Source organism: Frieseomelitta varia, unplaced genomic scaffold (assembly GCF_011392965.1).
Source record: "Frieseomelitta varia isolate USP_RPSP 00005682 unplaced genomic scaffold, Fvar_1.2 scaffold_281, whole genome shotgun sequence".
Lineage (NCBI taxonomy): Eukaryota > Metazoa > Arthropoda > Insecta > Hymenoptera > Apidae > Frieseomelitta > Frieseomelitta varia.
This window is the reverse complement of record NW_025110014.1, coordinates 1385335-1411889: the sequence shown is the minus strand read 5'-3', so window position 1 is coordinate 1411889 and position 26555 is coordinate 1385335. Positions and strand designations below refer to the sequence as shown.

General features: G+C 44.1%; 2 protein-coding genes across 3 annotated transcripts in view; one reads left to right on the top strand and one right to left on the bottom strand.

Moving 5' to 3' along the window:
* The first annotated feature begins 681 nt into the window (after positions 1–681).
* Positions 682–7020, top strand: LOC122529267. Its single transcript, XM_043655215.1, has 3 exons — positions 682–739; positions 801–913; positions 6798–7020. The coding sequence occupies exons 1-3, from the start codon at positions 682–684 to the stop codon at positions 7011–7013; spliced, it is 387 nt and encodes a 128-aa protein (XP_043511150.1). The 3' UTR covers positions 7014–7020.
* A 1344-nt stretch (positions 7021–8364) lies between these two features.
* Positions 8365–26555, bottom strand: part of LOC122529249 (putative uncharacterized protein DDB_G0291608) — an 89660-nt gene continuing 71469 nt past the window's right edge. Inside the window, exons 2-3 of one of the 2 annotated variants that reach the window (XM_043655162.1) lie at positions 18805–18810; positions 8365–10116 (exon numbers count right to left, since the gene is read on the bottom strand). In XM_043655162.1, the coding sequence (XP_043511097.1) occupies positions 9746–10116; positions 18805–18810 (377 nt within the window). In that variant the 3' untranslated portion in view covers positions 8365–9745. The remainder of the gene's footprint in view (positions 10117–18804; positions 18811–26555) is intronic. The other variant, XM_043655163.1, reaches the window with a different exon arrangement.

The following is a 26555-nucleotide window of genomic DNA, read 5'->3' as shown; positions in this document are numbered from 1 at the left end:
TAGTACGCTGGAACAGAATTACGTCGCGCCATACCGGCATGTCAATAGACACCGATTGATGCCAATAGTATTTGCGTTACTCACAAGTTACAAAAAGTGAATATTGCGTTATATTTTTCCGTTTAACCGGATTTCATCGCTTTGTGAGTTATTGTCGATAATATTTAATTCTGAATTACCGAATGAAAAACCACTGATACGTGAGTAGACTGTATGTTGTGACGTATGATGAACCGACGTCCCCCATTGGTCGATTCGTATTGGGGTTGCAATAACTGTATTCGCGTTAGTCAGTTGCAAAATGAGTATCGAAAGTGCTAGTGTGATTTACCGTGTCGTATTTTATTAAATTGTGTGTCGTTTCTTTACGAGTTTGATATTATTAAGAACTAAACATTGATAAATGAACACTGATATACAAGAAGTAGTAGTAAAAGGAAGTGATTTCAATAGGAGTGGACTATTTTATACCGTATAATGGACAATGCGAATCACTTAGTATAGGATGATGTAGTAGTATATGAGATTAGAGTAACATATTAATATAAATCGTGAGATTAGAGTGATATATTAATATAAATCGTGAGAGTAGAATAATTACCGTAAAATTGGAGTAATATATATGCGTATATGCGCGTCACTTCACACCGATTGTACTTTAGGCGGGAGTTACACTCGATTATGAACGAATTTTGGAACGTTAATGGCGTAGAAGGATTCGCAGTACGTCAGTCGAACAGTAAACGCCGGGAACGTTTGTGTAAATTTCTTAAACGACCCGAGAGTTTAATCGTTATTAGTTGCCGGAAACTTACTCAGTACGGCGGCAGTCGATCAAAATATACGTACTACGCTGCGTCGTGCCTCGCCTCGCCGGCATGTCAACAAACACGGAGCTCACGACGCAATTGAGGTAAGTGGCTTATACGTTTGGAGTAGAATGTTCTTTTCCGACTTATTTTATACTCCATAATTTCACATAATTTCTCGCAATCAATAATGACTAATAACTCGAACGATTAATAATTCAATATGTTTTTTCTGCATCAAATAATAATTATTAGTAATTATTAATAAGAGTACATACTAATAAAAATATCCCACAACATCGTCTCTATTTTACAAATTCTGCAGTATTTCTGTAGTATTACGTTTATATTTATCGTACGCTTAATTTTATAAAATATCATAACAAATGAACTGTTGATGTGGTTGTCGATTCTATAACGTTCTCTACGTACGTAGACTGCGAAAATTTAATCTAACTTGGAAGAATCGAATGAAATATCGTATCTGATAGTATTGTCCCAAATGTTTCGAACAAGATCCGACAAAAAAAGGTCGAAAGTCACTTGGGAATCGTCAACAGGTTCCCTGACGGGATTTCAGAGATGCCTGAGGATAATGATACTACAAAAGCATGGGGATTTGAAGAAGTCCTCCGTTGCATGTCCTTTCTTTCGCATCTATAAAAACGTTCTACATATGTATCAAACGTTATAACCTAATATCTCCGGATTATCTTCGAAGGGAAATAATAAACAATTAGTTTATCACTATTTCTACTCACGGTACACGATGATTTTTCTATTTCTATTTCGACTACACTTTCCAAGTACGATTTAGATAAGTACATTGTTGCATCGAAGTAAAATTAATCTTGTCGAGACCTATTTCGGTAGCATTATGTAAGCCTATTAAGGGGACACTAGACATCTAAGAAAGAAGGACGGGACAACGTTTGAGGAATGCCGAAAAGTGGAGAAAAGAGAATGGTCACAACACGAATGGTGGGAAGCCACAAGGTAAAAGCGGAGAACGAAGAAGACTCGATGAGATTCTGGTTTTAATTAGTTGGAACCGCCGCAAGGGAACAATCGTTGGCATTAACGATATCGCAGATAAGGAATCAGACTTTTGAACTCTTGTTCGTAATCATCGATCCGAATACTTCTGACACGAACCCTCCTCGAATTCTTTCCAATCGGATGTCATTAAAAATCTAAACCACAAACACCTGCTCCGACTCCAACTAACAAGTGCTACGAATCGCCATTCACGTGGCTTGTTTATTCTGGTACGAGACTAAATTTCTTCGTCAAACGAATTTATCTCCCATTTTGTCATTTCTGACACTATATCGCGAATGAATTTTCACAACGATGATACAGTAATTACTCCAGAAATTAGTCAATGTTTGGAAGAACGTACTGATTGTTGGATAATTATAATTTCTATTTTGAGATGTAATTTGTTGAGAAGAGTTAAAGTGTAAACAGAGGGAAAGAGCTCCTGCATGAGAACCACTGGGCCGTTTACAATTAAGCAATGTAACCGAGTCGCAGACGCGTGGAGCGTCGTGTGTGGTCCCGGGGTTCGAATCCCACCTCTCCCTTTTCACTCTTTCCACCCGGTACCACCACTCCACCATGATGTCCCCACCACTTGGAGGTTCTCTTCAGCTCCTCTCGTGTTCGTTTTTCTCTTGTTTCTCCTCTCTTGCTCGCCGCGGCTCTTTACCTTCTTCGCCTGATCCCGAAGGTGGTGACTCATCCACCTATAGGCTACCACGGATTCGGGAATTCCTCCTCGTTCCTCGTCGCTCCTCGATCTGACGCGAATTTTTGCGCAATCGTGCAGATTTGTATCGAGATCACGAATAGCATACCGAACCCGTGGTTCGTTAGTACGGTGAACTTGCTTCGTACAATCTTTTTTAAGAACCCCTAAGAAAATATTTGCACGAGTTCTTTCAGTGTAGTAGCTCGTGATCATCCAGACAGTTTAAATTGCCTATTCTCGAAGATTAGACTGGGACAGTAGAGTTGCTTCACTCTCTCTTTCTCATTTGAATGAAATTTTCGTTAATGGTAGATTCATTGAACTTCTGACGATTGAATGTACATAAGTAATAGAAAATTTCCTGCTGAAGTTTCAAAATTGATTTGTCCCAGAGAGACGAGCGTGATACTTGGAAGAAAATTAAAACTGTCTGAAAAGAGGAAAAAACCAAAAAAAAAAGAAACAACTCGCCGTAATTTCTCCTGATCGACCTCCTTATAATCCATAAAAGTTGGCGTGACTTAGCTTTTAAAACTGGTTCCGATCGTCGAATAGAGCTGTGACGCGCGTGAGTGTCCACGGTCAGACATGTTTGGAGTTCGGACTTGTCGAGAGGCGCGGACGCGTAAAGGTGGACATGACACTAGGAAACTAAATACCGGTCGACCGATCCTATGATTCCAGCGGAGAGTTCGGCCGCTGTCAGAAAGCATCGGCCCGTCCGGACCTATCTCACTTAATTTTCGTTAAAGTCATCGAATCGGGGATTGGATCGTCTTACCGGCATTGTTCTCTATTCACACTGAGTATCGTGTCGATCGATGGTAACGACGCCGCAGAATAAGTTGGACCCGATTTCTTAGGGAGAAATCTCTAGATGAAATAAAAAAGCGTGTCTCCGCCACCTCGACACTTTTTTTCACTGAAATTTCTGGAAATATGTCTTTACTTATTTTCGCGAATATTTCAAACGACGAACGGTTTCGTCATTTGCTTGCGTATCGTTCGCAAGCAATATTTGCGCAACAGTGTTTGTAAAACTGTTTACCAGTGAGTGCGTGTCTGAAGATATCGTCGAACTCGTGCTTCTCTGAATTACTTTTTCAAAGTTTAACATTGAAATTCAAATACCAACGACAAAAACGAACAGCCACAGATTTATACGGAAGATGGCAACGTTATCTTATTACTCTTGGATATAGCTCGGCATTCGTCACCCATATGTTATCGTTGGCCAATTAAAATTCAGATTTACCTGCGACAGTCGTAACAATATTTAAGGATCATGGAACCGTTCCACGAGCAGAGACGACGCTCTCCGTTCTCCGTAACCCTTTGCACGGTTAATGAAGAGTTCGCCATATCCCGGGATGGCAGCTGACGTTGCATTCATGCATGAGAGTGCCGCGTCCCGGTCATTTGGCCTGTGGTGCAACTAAAAACAAGGCACCGCGTTCGAGTTTTGTCCCATCGGTGGCCGGTAACGCGCCTACCATGGGGACCAGCAGCAGAAGAAAATTTCAGAGGGGACCATCGACCCGCTGGCCCACACATCGAGTTGCCAGAACATGCGGATTGAGCCATTAAAGCCTGCTTCAAGCTGTTTCGAGGAAATTCACCAAACAGAGAGTTCATTATTGTTTCTGTCGCAAGCGACTGCTGTACGCATGCGACGAATGAACGAACCATCGTCGCGGAGTTATTGCCGAACCTACAGCGATTCTGTCGTGTATTAATCTACTGGCTGATTCAAATAACCCTATCTCGTATAATGCTCAGGTTCTCAGATATTCAAAGTTCTATCTTTGGATATGTTACGGCGTGAAATTTAAATATACGCTAGTTAGGATTAACCCAGCTCTTTCTTTTGTTTAATTTCGTGATCTTCGGCGAAAATTGAAAGATCTTTACTGTTTCGTCTACACTTTCTCTGTTCTTCATTGAAACGACGAGTTTTACGTTTACGTATATCCTTGCGTTTACCTAGAGATACTTTAGCGCTGATTTGAAATTTCTGTAAAGATGGTTATCGACCTCTGAAGTTGGCAAAAGTATGCTTTCGTTTCACCGCGTGAAACGGCCAACAAATTGCACAACGGTCCGACTTTTACTCGAACGAGCAAAGAACCGCGAGAACACCGATGGCCAAGCACGCGCGAGACCTTCCACGAGATAATTTATTGGTCAATCAAAATGACGCATGGAGGTATAAGGTGACACGTCAGCGTACACGGCTGACCATTAATTTTAATACCCGTCACCATCAGATCTCCCGACGGTGCTTTCCACGTTGGCTCCCCACTGACGGTGGAGCATATCCATCGGCATCGGCTACCGTACGACTAATGCTCCGTTCACTAACGACGATCATCCTTGAAGATCTCGGTCTACCGATCTCTCACAGCCGCCACGAATTATTATCCCTCTCTTAATCCCGCGCAGCCGACCCGCGTAGCCTATCCGGTGACGAGTTCAATAACGCAAGAAATTGTAGAACTCGAATTGAAAATACACGGGAAATTGGAGATGTTGGGAATGTTTTTGAAACGGAGAAATTGGAGAAATTGAGAAACTCGAAACAATCTTTCATGTCAAACTTTTCCATGAAAAAGCAGTAACAAGAAAAAAAAAAGAAACGAAAAAATAATAACATTGACAAAGACAAAAGGACGAATAACGTAACGCAAAAGCGGGATAAACCGGGTATGATGTCGTGAAAAATCACGCGGTTGAGATACTATCGGACGAAAGATCTGCGAGTCCGGATATATGTATATCGATGGTACGCGAAGAACGCGTCAAGAGGTATGCAAGCACGGTAAGTGCAACGTCGATTGATAGCGCGCGTCCCCTTATCTATAAACCATTTTCACTTTTTTCTCCTCCATTTCCCCTGGTTGCTTATCTGGCGTGCAACCAGGAGAATTCTACGACGTTATTTACGGCTGATTAACCGACTCAATAATTCCCTTCCGCGTTACTTTATTGACCGTGGACCACGCGCGATTTACCAGCGATTTATAGCGCGAGATAGACCGAGATATACCACTGCCTCCCGGATCGGCTCGTTCTGTTGTGCTGACCTCGTAAATGTAAACAGAGACCGAGAACCAAACTGACCGGTAATCTCCGACGAATTTGCATCTGATTCTTTTTCTTCGAAACGGTTCGAACGATCGAGCCGGGCTAATAGGCAGCGTGTTGCATGCATAAAAGGGAAACTTGGATAAGCCGAACTGTCGTTCGCAAGAATCAGATCGTCGGTCGTGCGTGAAACGGAAACCGTTTCGTTTCCCAACGATTCAGAGATTGTGCCCTAGCGGCATCGGACGCGTTTCGATCGGTGAGAACCAGCGTCCATCTGATCTCGATTCGTTTCGTCGACGATTCCGAAAGTGACGGAGCGTACGTCAACGTGGAATGAATCACGGCGTGTCGTCGATCCTCGGATGCATAATTTTCGAGGCTCGAAGCTACCCAAGGGCTCGGTGGTTCCTGTTCCCGCCGCGTTACAAGAGGCGCGCACGGGTCGGTTTGCTCAGGAATGTCGAACGGGTCGGTCACAGGGTTAATGTTTGCTACCTCCTCTCACGTGCCTCCGACTTTTCTCTCTGGTTGTATCTCATTTGTAAAGATTCCGGGACAAAGGAGCCACGAAGAAGAGTCGTTTGTGTAGCTCTGCGCCGCGCTTCGCCCGTGAGTAGTCTCGACTCCGGGGCCGTGTACGCCTACCGGACAGACAGAAGCGCGAGTCTGTCAAGTGGCGCGATTCTAATCTGACAGGGACGTATCGGTTGCCGGCCTCTTCTCCCTCGATCCGACGACGCGTTTCTGGGCCGAGCGTTACTCGGGCGCCAGGCGACTTTTTCGATGGAAAGAAACTTTTGTCAAATATCGATTTTTATTTCGTTCCACGAAATATAAATGCCATTTCGGATATGAAAGTCTCGAATAACTTTACTTTTAACTTAAGGCTGCCAAGTCTGATTGCAAATGACTTACTTCGGAATTTAAATAATTAAGTTTATGAGAGTCGACTGAGTTGAGTTTAAACTCGAAGAGTTCGTAAAATTTCGTTTAAATTCAGCCGACGATACATCGCGGGATGGGAGATTCAGGTACCAAACTTCCGTCCGTCCCCGAGCAGCAGCTCTTGTAAAAAATAATCGCCGCTTATTACTCATCGCGACGTCGCCGTTGTAGCTTGTACGTTAATGTCGTCTATTACTTACCAGGTACGTTCCCGAAGGCGAGCCGGGTCCCTCGGATATCCCGAACGATCTTCTCGGGCCAACAACCCGAAAGCTCCATTGTCGAAAAAGAAAAATCGTGGGACTCCGGGATACACGAGGGGACCGATGAAATTATTTATTCCCCAACGTCGACCAACTCTATCTTCCATCTCTTCGCTTCCTGACCCAAACGACGGCCACTCACCAGCTTCCACATGACCTCGACGTTTCATCGGGTAAGTCGTTCGAAAGACTCTTACTCTGCTGAATTGTAGAATTTCGTGCTTTGCAACGAAAAATTCGAAACGTCACGAAATTCGTACGAACGTCACGAAATTCGTACGAACGTCACGAGCTGCCTGTACATACGTTAACGATCGTCTTGGATTTGTCTCTCGAACGACTCGTGGGTCGAGAGACGAAGGCACCGAAACAACGCTGGCGGAGGTTAAATGATGTATAAAGTGCGTCAACCGACACTACTCACCGTGCGAGTACACACGCACATCGCGTTCACGGTATAAACGTAGGCGTGGCTGGTTTGATATCAACGATGGCCACCTTTCGACTGTAAATCAATCGATATCGCGCCGGCAGGAGGGGCTTTTCATAGGGTTTGGACGGGCCTGAAATACGGCTCTCGGGGGTGGAAGCATGCGCCAAATGCTGAATGCGAATCGACCCGCCCCGAAACCTTTTATCCCGACACTGATCGCCTCTCTCGCCTCTGTCTTTCTCTCTCTCTCTCTCTCTCTCGTCTGCTCTCTCGGCGAGCCAGCCTCGCGTCGATGCATTTCGATAAACATCTGGCTCGATTGATTCCCTTCCCGGTGTTAATTAGCACGCGTCTAGTACCGCTTTCACGGCATCGATCGGCTGCGCCGCGTTAACGTACCGAGATCGCGAGATCACCTTGCCTCACTTTTCTTTCGCTGCAGATCTTTCAATTGGATATTACTAACCGAGGTAGGGTTTTCGTTTCTTCTTACTTTAACGATATCAAATGGACGTGTGAACTTGCAGCGTAACATTTCTAGAGAATCGTGTCCCAGAATTAGTTTTGTTATCTCCGATCCTCTACTCTCCATTACATGGATTTTAGTGGAACTTGATTCCTTAGAATAGAACTTTCTCAGATTGTCTGCTAACAGTACTTTGAGCGTTAGAATCATATTATATTGTGTTCGATATAGTTATATAGTAGAGTTCTTGAAAAAACTTACAAGTTCAATGCCCCGTATATCTGTAACCAGACACTGAATTTCCAGTATATTGCTATCTCGCGCACAGTCGAAGTGTGTTTGATTTTATAGAAAACCCGTGTATGTATCTTATTAGGAATGGGACCGCCGTTAATTACCCGGCTAATTCGGTTTGCCGGTGCCGCGTAATTATTTAATCGACTGTTTATCAAGCCGCAGCATCGTCGGTGTCTTTGCGTAGACGTTTGAAAAAAGGTTTATCCCGACCGTCCCGAGTAAACCACACGTGCACAGTCGGGGAATTATCTGTGACCAAAGGAACAGGATGGATGTTGAAGATAGAACAAGCATATACGCCGATACGTGGCTCGTGATAGTGGGAATATTTAATTCGATCTTTAAATAATTCTTACAAGGTATAAGTGCTCGACGTTGTATCGAACCTTTCGTATTAGTATAGTAAATAAATAACTAAGTTATTTTTAAACAGTCTATCGAGACCCAACGTTCTCGCTAAGTTGCATTTTATTTACACGACGAGATTTATCAATTTTCTTCGTACTATTTACTGCTCCTCGTACATATGTATATGTGTAACATTTTCTATTGCACATCGCAATCGTACGATATCTTACATTTTTACAATAAATTAACGGAACGAAACTAGAATTTTACATTCACTCTTACATTCTCTCTCTTTCTCTCTTATTATTCACATTCTTGTCACGGTTGAAGTTTCTTCATTCGTTTCTCTCTCTCTCTCTCTCTCTCTCTCTCTCTCTCTCTCTCTCTCTCTCTCTTTCGAATACTGGTTCCTTTATCAAAGAACGATGACTGTTTTATACGTTTTATCTTCGATCTATTGTGTTCGCGAGAAAACTGTACAAATGGCACTGTACAACCCATTTCACCATGACTTGACGCGATTCGCGCGTGTAATTGCGACGATCGATCGACTATTCATATATTCTGTTCATTCCCTCAGATTTAAATACGACATTTTTATTATTCACGACATAGGAACGTGCGTGCTGATTCCTCCCTTACAAACGATATTGAATGATAGCTATCGTTGCGTATCGTCGCGCGCACGACCACCATCATTCGATTCTTAACGCCGGTAACTCGTGAGCTTTCCTCTCGCGGGATTCGTTGCGACGCGGGTTTCATCGATCTCGAGGTTACGACGGGAAGCTCTAAAAGAACGAATCGTCCAAATTCGTTCAGCAATCGTTCAAATAATAGTCGCCGTCCGGTGGCACTGAATTTGTCTTCACGAAGTAATAAATAAACTCAATTTTGCAAACGTAGAAATTACAAACACCCAACCTACGAACCTCCGTCAGACTCAATTCGACCTTCGAGTTCGGTCATTTTCGAATTTCGGTAAATCGAAAACAAGACGAAGACGTTTCAAACGAAGAAACGCGATCTTTGGAGCACAAGTTCTTTTTTTCTTTTTCTTTTTTCTTTTTTTTTTTTTTTGATCTCGGTAATAATCATTCGCAGAAAATTTACAGGAGGAACGTTAAATAATCTAAGACTAACGCATACATTTGCTCTCTCTCTCTCTCTCTCTCTCTCTCACTCTCGTTTCCATCGCCATTCGCCGGATATTCCGTCAACGACACATTCTCATCCTCCAGCGACCGACATTCAACGCGGTGAAGTTCACTCTCGGCGAGGTCTCGAGACGAACGAGCCTCGTCGATGGATTTAGGCGCAGTTACTCGATCGATCCTATTGTCGTCACTTCGCTTGAAGTTCGGCCGCTTGTTCCTCTTCCTCCTTCGTCAGAGGCACCGTCGAGTGATTGTAAAGACCCTGGGCCATCAGCTGGAGGGCCAGCGGGTTCTTCTGGCCGCTGGCCTTCTTGATCTTCGCCCTCTTGTTCTGAAACCAGATCTTGATCTGCGCTTCGTTCAGACCCAGATCCCTCGATAGCTGCTGCCTCCTTCGTTCGGTCAGGTATCGATTCTCCGCGAATTCCCTCTTCAGCCTGGCCAATTGCTCGCCGCTGAACGCGGTCCGCGGCCGCTTCTCCTCGGGGGTGCCGCCATTACCACGGCCGTCCGACCTCTTCACCCTTCTCGTGCGCGGACCTGCAACACGGTAGGATCCTATCGTCAGCTGATATCTGTCGTATTGGCCGGAGAATTCGGGTTACTGCGGTTGGAAGATTTCTTTTTTTTTTTTTTTTGTGTAAAAGAAAAGTGAGAAGTTAAAGTAAAAGTAAGAAGGGGATGCAATAAATCTTTTTTTGCACTCATAGCTTAAAAAGAGTTTAGATCGAAATAGAAGATTTTTCGCCTGATCGTTAAAGTCGATCCTCGCTCGTTAAGGGTTAAGTAAACGATCGTATCTCTCGACAGAGGTACGGATTATAATTAGTACGATTCGAGCCGTACCAAAGAAACAAAACACTCTTTCTCGTCTCCTTCCTCTAGAAGAATCTCTAACAAATTCCATTTTGAATGAACATTCTCCCGCAATTGCACCTTAACAAGACATCGAGACAGTAATTCCCTCTTGTTAGGAATGACCATCAACCTCCGCTCTGTTCCCTCGAACAAAGGTCTCTCCAGCATTCACGGTGTTCAAGGGGTACGCGAAGCAATCAGAAATTAGCCTTGCATAACGATTCGTAATGCCGTTTCGCGGCAGCGGTGAACATTGATTCAACAAGTTTACGCGCCAATAAATCTGAGAAATTAACGAACTGGCGGCACACAGTTTAGTGACAAACTTTACGACAACTTTTATTGTCTAGCCGGTCTTAACTGCTGTTCCCTGGTTATTCGTGTACAACTCTACCGTAACGAGAGAGGTTCGTTCAGAAACTCTCCTCTCCCACCCCTGGACGAAATAAACGTCTGTCCGAGACGAGAGGAATAGTTGGTCCACAGCGAGTCCTTCCCTTCGTAGATACTCCTCGTAGTTTATCGTCGTCCGGCAAATCTGCTACGAGTCCTTCACGCGGAGTTAACAGAGACAACTTAATCGTAAATCAAACGCGTTGTTGCTGTTGTTTATATTCCAGCTGCTGCCTCGAGACACTCCTTCGCGCGCGTAGGAGATAGGAAATTATTTTTCCCCTTTTAACGCTAATTATTTGCCGTGTCTTCGAATTAACGTGGCAACAAGCCTGTCTGTCTGGGGCATGTTTTGACGATGATTTGTCGATCGGTAGCTTCGACGATGCTGGGAACAACACTGGAATGGGCGTCGTTCGTCAAGTACAAGATGAGCACGAAGGAATTTCTTCCGCGTGAAATAAATCGTTTCCCAGAAATTGGAACGCAAGTGAAGAAAACAACGCGAATTTTTCTAGGTTTACGCGAGGGTTTCCTTCATTTTCGACTCGTTTTGTCAGTCGAAGGCTTGGACAGTGAAACGAGAGGCGTTGCGACATGCTCCTCGAATGCAAGAAGAACGCAAGAGTATACTTGTCCGGGATGGCTAATAACTCGTCGTAATGATTGCCACCTCATCCGCATACCTGACTTTCATTACTCTCCTGGGCGGATCGTCGAGATGCAATCTGGCTCGATAATCACGCGAAACGATTGTTTCGGATCGGTTTATTAATAAAACAGTACGAATACATCGAAAGAGTATATCTCGGTTCCTTCCGAACGCTGCACAATTTAATTCTATCGAATCGATCGAACAGAGTGGAAAATTGCCAGTTCAGAGTATGAAATTTCGACTGAAGAATTAGACAAACGATGTATCATGTATTTGCACAAGTCTCAACCACTCGTTGGTTATTGGTATTTATTATTCCAGCGTGGAAACTAACAAACGGATGAAGACGAGGCTGCGAGTCGAGTTGGAGTTTCCTTTCCGTTAGTGCAAATATTTTCACTGCTGAACAAGCCGAAACCTCGTGAAACGTCTCTGCTTCTCGTGCACGACTGATTTTCCTTCTTCAGAGAAATTGCGCCTTCTTATTTTCTTGGAAAAAGGCATGACCAAGCACCTACGAGGAAAATGTGACTTCGCGAGTCGAGCCGAAAAAGTAAGGACTGGAAACCGGCCTGAAGGGATGCAAAAATTCCTAGAGCGTTGAAAGCGAACGATCGAGAAAGCGACAGGGCGGCCAGGCAGTTTCTCGTACTCTTACTCGACTCAGAAATGACTGAGGTAACGAACGGTCGGCAGTCTAATTACTTAAGCGAAGTAGTCTCGTTGTCGGTGGCAGGAAAGAGGCATTCAGGAACCCACTTCTCGCTCTCTCGACCCTCGTTTCTCTATGTTTCTCTCTCTCTCTCTCTGTCTGTCTGTCGGTCTTTCGCCGTTCCGCGCTTTCCATTTAAGGAACAACCACCTCCTGCTCCTCTCGGCAGCCGTAGGCGTCTCGAGGGGTAAAACCAATAACGCTAAGACGCCCTCGAGAGTGAGTACATCCCCCCGAAAGTACCTCGCATACCGGGGACGTGCGGCCGCGAACGAACACTAATTTCCTCTCGACCTATCCTTGAGTTAGACGTCAGCTACCGAGCTGGCTGAGCGCGCGTCGTTCCTCTTCAACTCGCTCGCCGCGTCCTTGATTAACGCCGCGAGTCATTGTCAGTTCTCGTCACCTGTCTCGTCGTTGTCGTGCGTTTCCCATCGGGCAGGCAGTTTATCTTGCCACGTCCGTTTCCATTTTTAAGGGAAACGCGAATTATTCGGACTATTTGCCCGGTAACAATATAACGTAACTCTAGGTACACACGTACATGTATATGTATATATCGTTGGAATATTTCTGCCAAGGAAAAGTTGAAGAACGTTGATTCAGCATTACGCGTCACGCGATTGTTTTCCTTACTAGCCTAACTAACCGTTGCAAAACGGCGTGTTGTTCTTTGACAAACGACTGAATCTAACGATCTACGAATCGAAGGACAAGCGAACACGATACTCTCACATCTCTCTCTCTTTCTCTCTCTCTTTCTCGAAGACACTACCGAATGGAACGGATGGTGATATCGTCTAGATCAGTGAAAAACCAATGGAAGGTGATTGAATCGTCGTCGGAGGGGGGAGAATGTTTAAACGTAGCGTATTCCACGGAGAAAAGATGAACAATGACGCGAATGCTTGGGTTTTTACCGGCACGGTCCAGGTTCGCAGGGACACCGACGTCGATTATCCGCTTCTTGCCAGGAATTTTACCGATGATGCGATCCAATTGACGGAAAAACTCGCCGGATCGGGAACAATTAAACCGCTTCATCATTGTCCTGTCATCCGGGCGACGAGGCCAGGCGCGAGAGAGTTTTGTCGCCGAAGGACGACTAGTCGGTTTCGTACGATCGTCCCGCTCGATTTCATCCTCGAAACGCGAAAACGCGACAGCTACAGCGGCGATCTATACGTTGCGCTTCTGCTCTCGCAGAAAGAACCTCCAGGTTTCCCCTGGACCAGCCTGGTTCAGCCTTTGCGTAACGAATCGTAGAAACCGTCCGGGTCGTTCTCTTTCTGTTTTGCTCGGTTGGCTCGCCGGTCACGTTGCTTTTAATTGCAGCCGGTATATCGGTGTCGAGTCAGCGGTGAGAGAGACAGAGAGAGAGAGAGAGAGAGAGAGAGAGAGAAAGAGACGAGAGGGGCCTGGTTTGCGCTTCGAATTGGTTCGCAGGCAATCCGATGAATTGTCCCTTGGGATTGGTGGAAAAAGATCGGGAAAGACGAAACGTGTAAATAACGTTCGTCTTGCACCGACAAGCTCTCATCGATGAATTTAGCGAAATCATCTCCTCCTCGAGAGAGAAGCGACTAAAAAACCGTTCGATACCGCTCGGTCATTCGACGCGATTCAATCTCGCCGCGATTCAAATATCATGTACGTCCTAATGTTCTTGCGAAGGGAGTGTCGCGTTTTTGTGTCCCCGGCAAGCTTTGTCCCCATCCGCATCGCGGAGTCGCGGCTTTCGGACTGGGTAGAAAGAAAAAGAAGGCGACCAGCTTGAGAAACGCCCATCGCGTTTCTTTTCTGTCTCAATCGGCAGGAAAGTATTTCCAGAGGCGGTGTTGCATGATCGGCGGCGATGGTATTGGAACGCCGGTCCATCGCTGGATGTGTTTGAAAGATACGAGTTAGACGGTCGGGACGATCGGGCAGGGATCGCGCCAAGAAAGGAGACCGTTTCCAACGGATTCTTGGAAGCGAGGAGTAAGAGAAACGCTCCGGGATCAAGTCCTCATAAATTTATCGATCGTTCTTGCAAAACCCCGCGGAGAGCGGCGTGAACGACGATGAGGACGGCGTTTCAGGACTTTTTCTCTTCCCCCTATCCCCTCTCCCCTTCGCCGTTCACCCAAGGTGAATAGAAAGTAATCAAGTGTCTCGCGTGAAACGAAATCCGCGAAACGATGCCTGATGTGTCAGATACTTTCATTGTTTTTCCCTTCCAACGATTGTACGATAAAAGGGATAAAACTTGCGTCTTGGAATAGCGATGGAATAGTTGGGATTTATTTGAAGCTATATTTATTCATTATTGGATGAGCTTCGACTCACGACGATCGTACGATCATCGTATAATCGCTGTTTCCTTGCCAATTAATCACCCGTACAATTCACCAGAAACATAGAGAAATACTGTCTCTATCTTGTGGAGTATTTCGAACAAGCTTCGAGTATAAAATGACTCGTCAAGCGTAAACTAGAAATTCTTCTTCGTAGTTTACGTATGTAGAGGGGAAGCTTGCAACTTGGAAGTCTACCAGTGCACGGATAAACTCTGCCTCGATATCGTTTCGAAAGCGAAGGCTCTACTAGAGGAAAAGCTCGTAATTTGGAATTCCGCTGGTGTACGACCAGTAGCTAGAGCTATAAAGCTTGGCCGATAATTACGAGCTCCTGGACATGATCGCCACGATCGAAGTAGCGAACGATCGGCGGGAAACCGCGCGAAGTGAATCGTACACACCGTGAATCGCGCGCGGTGTCGCGTACGTGCAATGATCCGACCCGTTCTTAAAGCGCCACTAAACTTGCGCGTCACGTTCCTTTTAATTACGTCTGCCAGCGACGATGGACGCGAAACGACTGCGGAGGGGAGGGACGCGAAGGAATTCATTAAACGATACTCTGGAACAAACGGTGAGCTGTACTAGAACCGAACTGGGACAGGTGCTGGATCATACCGTCGAGAAACCACGCGAGCTCAGCCACGGGTTCTACGACATCGCTGTCGATCTAAAAAGGCAGTTACGTTATTTTTGCAATCGCGCAGGTGTCTGTCGGAGCTGCGTCCAATTCTCTCTATTCCGTCCGTGAAACCGAAACGAAATTGAAAAAGATAGACTGGTGATTGGAATAAAGGGATGCCATCTCGTTTGAGTTTCTTGAAGGGAGTTTTGAGAAACAAAAGGAGACGTTTCACATTATCAATAAATACTTTCTCCCTAATATTCAACATTTAATGGGAAATCGAATTTTCTGTTTTGTCTGTGAAATGAAATTGAAAATGATAGATTGGTGGCTGGAATGAAGGGATGCCATCTCGTTTGAGTTTCTTGAAGGGAGTTTTGAGAAAGGAGAAATTTATCATTAGACGTTTCACATCATCGATAAATACTTTTTCCCTAATATTCAACATCTAATAAGAAGATATACGGATATTATTTGGCCAGGCAGGTACATTTCTCTCATTTATGAAAACCGAAACACACTCGCGTATCGAATCTATCAAGTACCAGCACAAATTAACTGGCAAATAAATTCACTGGATCGATATATATATTTGCAATGGCGTGTCAATGTTTCAATTGCCTATAAATTTTTCGATTGCAACTACGCTCGAGTGAAACGGTAATTGAATCATTCTGAAACACGTAGAGAGGGTTAAGGAAATCTCTCCACGTATCACTCCACGTTTTGCAGTCGAGTGCTTAAATGCTCGCAAAAGTATACCCCGCGTTGCTACAGCGGACTATAGCAGAAATCAATTAAGAAGTCGGAAAATTTATCACGGGTCTGCGAGAGACCGGCTACAGGGAACATTTTCTCAATACCGGCCAGCCTTCGCGCTGTCCCGCGAACTGTCGCGATCGCCGCTCGCAATTATCAATTCTAATTAACGATCGTCGCGTCCAGACTTTCATTATTGTTTTTAATTACCAGCCCTGCTCGCTCGTTTCTCTAAATCACCGTTAATGAAACTATCTACCAGCCTGTCACTGACGAACGAACTTTTCCAGAGAATCAGCCTCTGAGGCATCGTGAATCGCGACGCCATTTTAAGGGAAACGATCGTCGTTGACTTTTCCCTTCGTGCTAACGAACGATTCTTTTTTCCTTCGTGTTTCTTACAACGATCTCGATTCAGGCGTCTCTATACGCGATTGTTGTTGCGTTGATCAAATGAGCAATGTTACAATACAAAAAGAATTAACCTAACTCTGTTCGAAGGCTCTATTTAATAGGAGCAATCATTTAGTCGATTCGATTATCACGTTTCAGAAATTCATTGCTGCAGGTAATGGACTAACGCAACTTCATCGTTTTACATTTCTAATAGCAAGATTCGGAGAATTTAAATCCACCAACATTGCAAAACTATCTATGAGAATCTAGTCATTACCATTAATTTTCAGTCATTGCGAGTGTATTTCGGGTCGTTTTTCAAAATTTTAAAATGAGGATAGAAATTACCAAGTAGTATCTGTCTTGCCTGAGTTAAATTTAAATATACTTAAAACTTGCAAATGAGAAAACGTTACAAATTTTGGACAAAAAGCGCATCCACAGAGTTCTGAAATTTTTGATTATTTGAGTGAAAATCAATCTCAAAAATTTAGCAAATTTACTATCGATGATCGTTCGCGTTCACCGTTGACGGAAGATAAACCCGTGATTATGGAATGGAGCAACGCTAGAGGAGGATAGGGTTAAAAAGGGTGAACGCAGCGGTCGAGCCAATTTCCATCGATTGGCCACATAAACTCGTTAGGTGTACGCTAACGACGAGAATGTTAGAGCAGATGATACGTTCGCCACCAGGCCTCAGTTCCTATTAAAATATAGCTTCATTGGTGCCTCACGTGGAAGGAAACGCGCGTAATTAAAGACGTTCACTGCGTGGGAAGCTGACCGGTCCTCTGCGATGAAGAAATGCCGATCGTTTATTTGGGAAGTCTGTTGCAAAGAAATTATCAAACCGATAATCTACGAACGTCGTACTTCGAAAGAGAGCAATTTCCGTTTCGTGCAATTCAAGCGTATAAAGTTGTGGTTTCAACAATGGCACCAGCAACCGGTATAAATCGTCGAGAACGCGTTCCTCGAAGACGGAACTGCTACACTAGAAAGTGAATAACGCGCTTCTCTGCATCGAAGGTTTCGATACTGGTATATCTCGGAAGAATGTTGGAACATTGTCCTTGATACGCGTGCTCTCTGCCGTTGCGTGTTCGAAGAAACGACAGGCGAGGAAGATTGAAACGTTCGAGTTTCGCAAAAACTCGAAAATACACTGGCTGTCGAGTACGAGAGCGAGGAATTTACATACTGGCGATCGTCGATCGTTCGGACAACGATTTTCTAGCAATTGACTCCTCGCCAAGATGAAATGATCCGCGCGGACATAATCTCTCGTCTCCTTAGGAGAGAGGCTTGTGAAGTTGCGCGATCGTTTGCGAGGGAAAACGAGCCGGATCGGCTTCGTCCGGTTTCCGTGAATCTGATCTATCCTGCTCCCTCGTTGAACGAGATCGCGGCCAGTCGCGTGTAAGTGTCACGTCGAGCAAGCAGAAATGACTGGATCGCGAGGTCCTCGACTGGTTCGAGCTCGGCTCGATGCTCGACTCGGAGTCGCGAGTTGAGTTATGACTACGGCCATTACTCGGGACAAACGAGGCTAAGCGTGTCGACACACGGCCGACCGACCGGCCTTCTCCGCTTCTCTTCTCTTCTCTTCGCTTCGCTTCTCTTCGCCCGAGTTTACGAGAATTACGACCGCGGCTCTTGGTGCAGCTTCGTCTCGGGACTGTTGGATTCCCCAACGGATTGACAGTTTTAAGGCTGGCTCCCTCGTTATCCAGGACGAGAGAGGTGGGGCCATGGGGTAGTGGTAGACACAGACCGAAGGGGGTCCGTCTTCTCGACACGAGGATCGGAGGAAGGCAGCTCATAACCCAGATTCGATGATAATTTACATCGGGACGTCAGACGTCTCGTTTGGTTTCTGCGTCGTCCGCGGCGGATGAGCTATTAGCCGCGGTTCGCCTGCTGCGCTATTCCCGGAAACGAACGGGAAACGCGGCCGACTAACGAGTGAAATGTCATTCGAAGAATTAAGACCTCTTCGTCTCCGTTAATTGCCACCTGTTTACCCGACGTGATTTTTCCTGCCAACCGCTTTTTCTCGCGCAAGAAGAATTTTTCAGACGAGGAGGAGGTATTAATTTTCTTACGTGTTGCATTCTTTCGAGAAGTCTGCGAAGTAGATCGATACAATCGATATTAATACCGGAACTGTCGAACCGTTACCTCTTTTTCACCGGAGGAGGGACACCGTGACTGCGTCATTTTCAATAGAAATTTGACGAATTTCATTTTTTTCTTACTTTCGTTCACCGAGACATTATATCGAGATGAAGATGTCCTTGCCCTAAAGTTAGTTTAGAAAATAGACGTCCATTGGAAGATTGAAAACGAGAGACTAAAATACGAGGCAGCATGTGTCACCACAAACGAGGGTGAAATAGTAATGGCTTCGAGAACGCTCACGTTCGTCCGGTGCGGTTCTCGTCATAATCGTCTCGTCTATAGCGCCCGAGCGTACGGCCTCTAACTGTCGTGGCTCGTTACTTACTTCGTCCTGAGAACAAAAAAAGAAAAAACACACCGGTTAAAAAAGCATTTGATCGTGGACAGGCATTTCATTAATAATAATTAATTATCCATTCTCGCGTGCCCTTGTTTCATTTCGTTTCTCGCGAACGAAAACGAAAGGGCTTGAATGGAGCATTTATTGCGTTTCCCCTGTCGGTCCTAACGTCAATTAATCGAACGACTATAATGATTTACGATTGCAATATTAGTTTCTCTCTCTTTCTCTCTCCGGGTTCCCGGGTTCGATTGAAAACCCGGACGAATCGAATTTCGCGACGTGCTCCTTTCAACACTCGAGGAGATCAATCGAAAAAACGAAGAAACCATTCACTCGGGAAACAATTCGCCGCGGACTTGAAAAAGTTAGAGACAATGACCCGTGGGTAATAAATCAAACTTCGCGGCGTGTAAAAGGGATCCGTTTTCTCGTTTCGATCGGAACGGACCGAAATTCTCGTCGAGAGCGAGCGAACGACAATAATAACGAGTGTTTGAAAGAATAGTCAGACCGTGAGACTTTCAGTCGCAGCAACTCGCGAAAGAGAGAGAGACGTAGCGCGTGGAAACGTGTGACAGAAATTCTGCCGATCGAGCGGATCGACGTCGGTTTTATCCCGTCTACGCCCGTTCCCCGCGATCGTTCACATTTTTTCCACGGCACTCGTTAAGGTGTAGCTACCGGGGACCCGCGGAATCGTACGAAAAGCAGTCGTGCCCCGTGGCCGTGCCCATAACCATAAATAATGACCATTGATTGGTCACTCGTCGATCGTTACCTGCGTCGTACGTGACTGCGTTTAACGTTTCCACGGGTCGTTAGTCCGTTTTCCATTAAGGCGCGGTTCTCAGATCTCTGGTCTCTCGCTTCTGTTCGTTCTCATTCTGCACGTTCGAATCGTTTTATCTCGCGTGCGCGCGCTCGCCGCCGATAAACATTCGATAAAACGTTGCTATTTCGAACGATTTTAAAGTCAGCGTTACACGTGTAAACGCTGGATACCACGTCAGTTCCCCAGACATATCTTCCGGCTTGGCTTACGATACGAATTGCTTTCCCTTGTAATCAAGTTACGTTTATCTCGTCTCTCTCTCTCTCTCTCTCTCTCTGATTCCTCGGGAATTCCTGCGATTCCTCGCTAGAATCGAGGATATGCGACGATATTGTCGTACGTTCTCAACTCGAGAACTGCACGATAATTGCGCGAGATCTTCTCGGCGGCGATGATGAACACGAAGATACGAGAAAATCGCGATAACCACGTTTTTCTCGATCCGTCTACCATAGACGGATAAATCGGATAAAAGGAGATAGTCGAGCGAGATTCGCTTCGAGGGAAATTCGAAAAAATACTCATTTTATGACTTATCATCGTGTTTTCACCTGTTGTATCGCGCTAATCTATTAATTATTATTAACTGCGAACGTCTCGTTGTTGCTTCGCGATGATTCCAGCTGGCTCGATCGCCATTTTGCACGCGAGATTGTAAAATCGAAGCGAGAGGCAGTGGACAGAACGGCGGAAAGGAGGCAGCTTAATTACGTCCTCGCGAGGCTGCCAATTTCGAGCGGATATTTGTTTACGCGCGCGTACGTAACGACGGTTCCGATGGCGAGAATCGTTTCGCAATTTAAAGCGGGGCAGATGGCTGGCAAACGCGGTGAGCGCACAGAAATGAGAAATGGAAATTCGTAAATAACGTATCGTTCCAAGAGACGATTAATGACTTCATTTCTGGCCCGGTTCTTCCGGTGTCGAATCACCTTCTTTTTAATGATTCTACGCGTACAAATGCGATATTTCAATCGAAGAAGATGTGTGTAGTTGGGTGCACGTGGAATAAGAACTTGATCGAATTTTGTTTATTAACAATTTATTTATCGCTCATGATGAAAGTACCGGGCCGGTTTTGGAATGTATGTGCCTATTTATCGAGCTACTAAGCTCAATCTAATTACTTGACTAGTATTCGTGTATTACCTTGTAACGTAATAATGCTTTTCACGAAATGAACTAATTTTGTAAATATTTCTTTAAGTGCGATACCAAGTAACAATCACCCTTGTGTATTATGTTCTGCTTCTTATTTTCTTTTCGATACACATACTATCTATATTGTCTTTGGGGAGTTTTGTTTTTCCCACTAGTCACGATTTTTACAAGTTCATGATTCTTTCTGATCGGCTAGCCGATAACCGTTAATATATATATATATATATATATATATATATATATATATATATATAAACCGATTAATAGGCTTCCGGTAGACAAAGTGTCAAGTATAATATTTAATCGGTGAAGAAGTTGCACGAGTCGCCCTAGAAAGAGAAGCACAGCTGATTTTCGTTCGAATTGGAAAATCGATTCGTCATGTTATCATCGACAGTGGCGACAAATTTCACATCGAATTCCCGAATGGCTCGACTCGATAGAAATCTTTAATGCTTCGGTACGCTTGTCACTGTTCAGATAATCGACTTTCACTGGTTCTCGAATTTTCGAATTAAAAAGTTCTCAAATCCGTATCGAGGAGAACAGGAATCATTAAGATCGATGTTCGCAGTGGTGTACGATCATCGTGCAGGCTAGTGCGCAGAGCGTTAAAAATAGACGGTATCATTGAAATCGATTGGCCCGCGGTCATGCATTCAGACCGTTGATCTTTCGTCGCCGGTTGCGATATTCATCGTTCCTGCAGTGAGATAACAAAGACACGAGATAAACGAACGAATCCAGCTCTCCGCTCGTTGCTCGAACAAGCATAATTCAACCGCGTTACATGCTCGATGTATTACTTACATTGTTCCAATCACGGTACCACCGGTCATTGTTGTTATTAATTATTACATTAAATCGCAACGCTATTATCGCGATATGGATCGTTACAATATCGATCTCGCTGTTCCTTTCAGATCTCCATCTAATTGCGTTAGATCGGAAGATACCATTGTAACCCCGACAACGACTTCTCTCGTTACGTTATCTAAACGATCCGAGTCGAAGTTTCACTTTCATTAAAGTCACATTCGAAAGTAAAGTTTCACAAAGCAAAGAGACGCAGCTGTTTGGAGATATTTATCTACGATTATCTTTCTTCGTTCACATAAAACCATAGTTATCGCATTGTTCTCTTATCGACGGAAGAATTCGACTATCCTAAATTCTTTTATTCCATCGTTCAAGTGGTATCTTTTTAATGGTACGTGTATCCGATGGCGATTGTGGAACAGGCGATTTCTAAATCGTATAACGCGCACACCGTGGCGATATCGTCGATCACGGAGCCGAAGTTATCCGGCCACGGTATTTAATAACCATCATCGTTGGTTATTACGGTTCTCCGTGAACGATGAATAGCTGACCATTCGACGTCGACTGATAGCCGTTCCCACGATAACGCGAACGCCGTTTCAATAATCCCGAGCTTTAAGGACGGTGTTCGCTTATAAAATTGCCAGTTGGCTCTCGCCGGGCGAGAGCACGACAAAATCTCTGAATCGTACGTGATCTAACGACCGGTTGAAACAGTCCCTTTCGTTCGATATACTCGCGATAAACATCAGGATTTTTCTTCAAATCGTCCTGAATCTTTACACTCGAAACTAACGTTTAGGGTTATGTAAGAGAGCCTCGGGCAAAATTAGAATGGAACGTCGACGAGGAATTACGTTTTACGTCCGCGTAAAGACGTAAAACGTAAAAGTCTTTGTTTCTCTATGAAACGGCAATTAACCATAATTACGATCTCTTAATGCCACGAACGAGCCTTGAGTATGCCGAGTCGTTAATGGTTCGTTTACAGAGACCGTGTGGCCGAGCGTCGGCATTTAGCGTTGTTCGACCGCGATAAAAAAAATTCTTACCACGATAATCGATGAGCGTAGAGTGACGCAGCCCGCACGTCGTTGGACAAAATCGCCGCCATCGACTTCATAAATCGAATTCCGCGGTTGGTCGCGGACAAATCAATTAGCTTCGCGGTTAATTCGAGACTCTCGTAACGTGATGCATTTACTCAACGACGTTTACACGTGTTTCAATTCACGCCGGTTCCTCGAAATTTCCATTGCTAGGAATTGTACTATCGTTTCTAGGATCAAGATGCAACGAGTTCTTATCAACGTGAGATTAAGTAATCGTTAAAGCGTGCGCGTCCCGTTCGTTTTCTCTCTGTGTTTGCCAGGTATGAAAATCCACGATTTTTCTGAGTTATTTCCTGTGCAGTATTCCATGAACGTTTATTTGATCACGGCTAAGTAACCGTATAATCAAACCACAACCTCCAGATCGCATAGACATTTATGTGTAAATTGCGTGAGTGTAACGTGGTACTCGAAGAATTCTTTTTAATTATGCCCGTAAAAATGTTAATTCGCGTTAATAAACATCCTCTGGAGCAAGACGATCTTAATTCCGTTAATTGAGATATTCCATTATACTTACGATTCGCACGCGAGAACGGGAAACAGAGAGAAACTTCAAAGTATAACGACGAACAATATTTTGGATCTTGGCCATTTGGTACGTCAGACCCGGAGTCTGCCGATCGCTTCGATAGCTCAATCCGTATCTCCGTATACTCGTTCGATAAACAAATTCGTTCCCCCAGCTCCGATATAAACGCCACGCAGAGGCATCGAGCTGTGTACAGGGTGGAAAGAAAAGTTTGTCCGTGGCTATTATAGATGAATTCGAGACCTTCGATTTAAATTGACTTTCAAGATCAAAAATTTCTTTCTTTTTTCCTTTGTATTGCATTCTACTCATCACGAAGGTGAAACTTTTCCAAGGAACCATAAGTCGCGACCAAATAGTTGTATTTAAAAAATGGCGAAAAAGTTTCTTAATCACTTAACGCGTGCGTCCTAACAACGACTTTACGTTTCTGGACGCGCGAACGTCTATTTTACGTAATTTTCATATTAGCTTTCACTAACATTTGATTTATCACAGTGATTTATCATCAGCGTGAGTCTGAATAATATTATTCGAAATATAAACATCACATCCACGCGTCCGGAACCATAAAGTCGCTGTTAGAACGCACGGGTTCTAACACGCGTTCGCAGTGTTAACTTTTTTCAAGAGAATCATCGCGACCTGCGGTTCCTTGGAAAAGTTTTACCTTCGCGCTGTGTAGAATACAATGCAAAAAGAAAGATGTTGACTTTGAAATTCAAGGTCAAGATTCAATTTTTCTTTTCTTTCCACCCTGTAGATTAAAGCTAATTAAACGGTCCCACCTAATAAGATCGGCAATTCTACCGTGCAATAAATGCGATAAATCACGCGCATTTCGCATCCGCTGCGCTTCGGCTGTGCGCAGACGTTTTTAATGAAAACGTCGGAAAGAATCGCGCGAAACCATCTCCATCGAGGCTGATGAGGAGATCAGAGACCGATCGCGTAATTACAGACGGATAGCGCCGGCGTCGGTTTGCGAGCCCGGCGAACATGCGTGCGATCCAACGACGGGATTTCCACGCGGACGATTCGTGCCGATCCGCATCGATCCACGAAATCACGGCGTTAAATGGATCATGGCGAGGGAAGCGTGAATCACGAAGATCACCGGCCGCTTGTTACACAGTCGCGATCCTAACAAGCTCTGCCACGTTAGGTAGTCGGCCGACATTATCGAGTACCTGTGATTCCTAGTTTGGCGAGATGTTTCGTGTAAATGAACGCGCTTAACGCTAGAACCACCGACGATCGAAGCATAAAATTTCCATCAACGTGAGGACAAGAAAAATAAAGAAACTTTATAACATAGTAGAGCGTTTCTATTCACATGTTTTACGAAAAATTAAATCTCTTCTAAAAATTTATATCTCTAATTATATTATATCTAATATAAAATCTATCTAAATATTTATTTTTCTCTATTTATATTTAATATAAAATTTATATCTCTAATTATATTATATCTAATTTATATGTTTTATGAAAAATTAAATCTCTTCTAAAAATTTATATATTATCAAAAATATAATTATACAAAAATATATAAAATTATTTGAAACTCTTTAAAAATTTATATATCTTGCGAAATGATGTTTGAATCTTTAAAAGTGGACTGTTTTTCTAAAATGTCTAAAAAATATTACAAGTTGGTCATTTTAACCACTTTGGTGGCTCCACTGTTAAAACAGCGAGAGCCGTTATAGTTAGTTCGATTCGAAATAAAAATCTCAGAGCCTGGTTTCTCCGTATTATAAAGTCTCGATTGCCGTGTCAGTTTTCATTGCTATTATTATTTTAAATTACAATGTTTCTTCTTTCATCACAATTGTCCAATCGACGGCCTCTCACTTTCCAATTTCAATTACCTTCCCTGTAATTTCACTTTTACCCGATCAATTTGGACGCTCGTAAATATTTCACGGCGTAGAAGATAACAAACAGCGAGTTTCCTTTAGCCTGACTTTATAGCCGGTGTAATTCCTTCGTAACTCGAGGAAACGTTACAATCATTCCATCCTATTTGATTCCTATTCGCGGAGGGATTTCGGGCAAATTTTGCTAGGCGGTGTCCGAGCGTCAAGCCAGTGTGTCTGACGCTAGGTGGCACGTTCTACTGATTGCGCTTTGTGCCGCCTAGGAGCATTCTACTTATGTACGTATGTACGTATTTCCCGACAAGAGAGAAATCGTTTGAAGTGGAACACAGAAGAGATAAGAAAGTCTCGGGCTGCACAAAGAGGGGCCAAACATTGATACGGGCGTTCGCGTTTCGCGTCTCAAGTAATTACGGTTCGCGCGAGTCTCGGGCTTTACGGGCTGTCTATAACGCTACGTCGATAGATCCCTCAGAGCGTTCCCTTCGTTTGACCAAGCCCGAGCGTTTTTCGACGAATCTCGCGAGAGTACGTCGTGCTCGACGCGCGTTTCACTTTCCCTTCTGCGCTGGGCTCCTGACTTATCTGATCCAGCGTCAGGTCAATACCGTAGGAATGCGGCGCAATTAGTATCTCATTAGACAGTGCGACTGTTCTAATTCCTCAGTTTCGCATTAGAAACGTCGTCCTGTCTCGGAGCGGAACGTGACTTCTCGTTTCCCCCTTTGACTTCTCCTGCCTGCCCCTCCGCCCCCTTCCCTCTCCTCCTTACACACGTTCGATTTATCACTATGCAGCGGGCTCCACACGCACTGAATTACCATTTCTATCAAAGATGAAAGTTTCCATTGAGTTTGTATCGAGGCATGGATATCTACTTGCAGGTGTCTTTCAGAGATATATTACATTCGAATGAAAAAGTCCAATTGTAATTCTCACGAATCGGGGATTTAAACATGTTAGAAATATCAGTCGATAATTTCTATCTGTGGATAGATGGACGGACGATGAGCGAGAGAGAAAGAAAGAGAAAGAAAGCAAAATAAAACGTCTATAAATTATAGCCGTAGTCATCGCTAGGTCAGAACAGTCGTTAGAACCGTAAGAACAGTTAGAACAAGTATAGATCAGATCAGAAGATCAGTAAAAGTAAAATCGTATTCACGTAAAACTGAGAAAAAGTAAAAAAATTAGATTGAAAAATTAAATTGTGCGTGCCGTTCGTTTATAGTTATAAGTTATATATTAAGTCATTACTCGTTTAATTTTCTTTTGTACTGTACTACGTGTTTTATTCGTGAAATATATATCAGTGAAAGTTATCAAACAGTGTAGTAGTCTTGAACTGACTTCAAATCATAAATTAAAAGGTGAAAACTCAACAAAACAGC

Excerpts from the sequence above, each read along its gene's own strand:
- LOC122529267 (XM_043655215.1), top strand. The coding sequence starts at position 682 with ATGAACGAATTTTGGAACGTTAATGGCGTAGAAGGATTCGCAGTACGT. Across the intron at positions 740-800 it reads CGCAGTACGTCAGTCGAACA|TTGCCGGAAACTTACTCAGT; the intron begins GTAAACGCCGGG and ends AATCGTTATTAG. Across the intron at positions 914-6,797 it reads GAGCTCACGACGCAATTGAG|GTACGTTCCCGAAGGCGAGC; the intron begins GTAAGTGGCTTA and ends ATTACTTACCAG.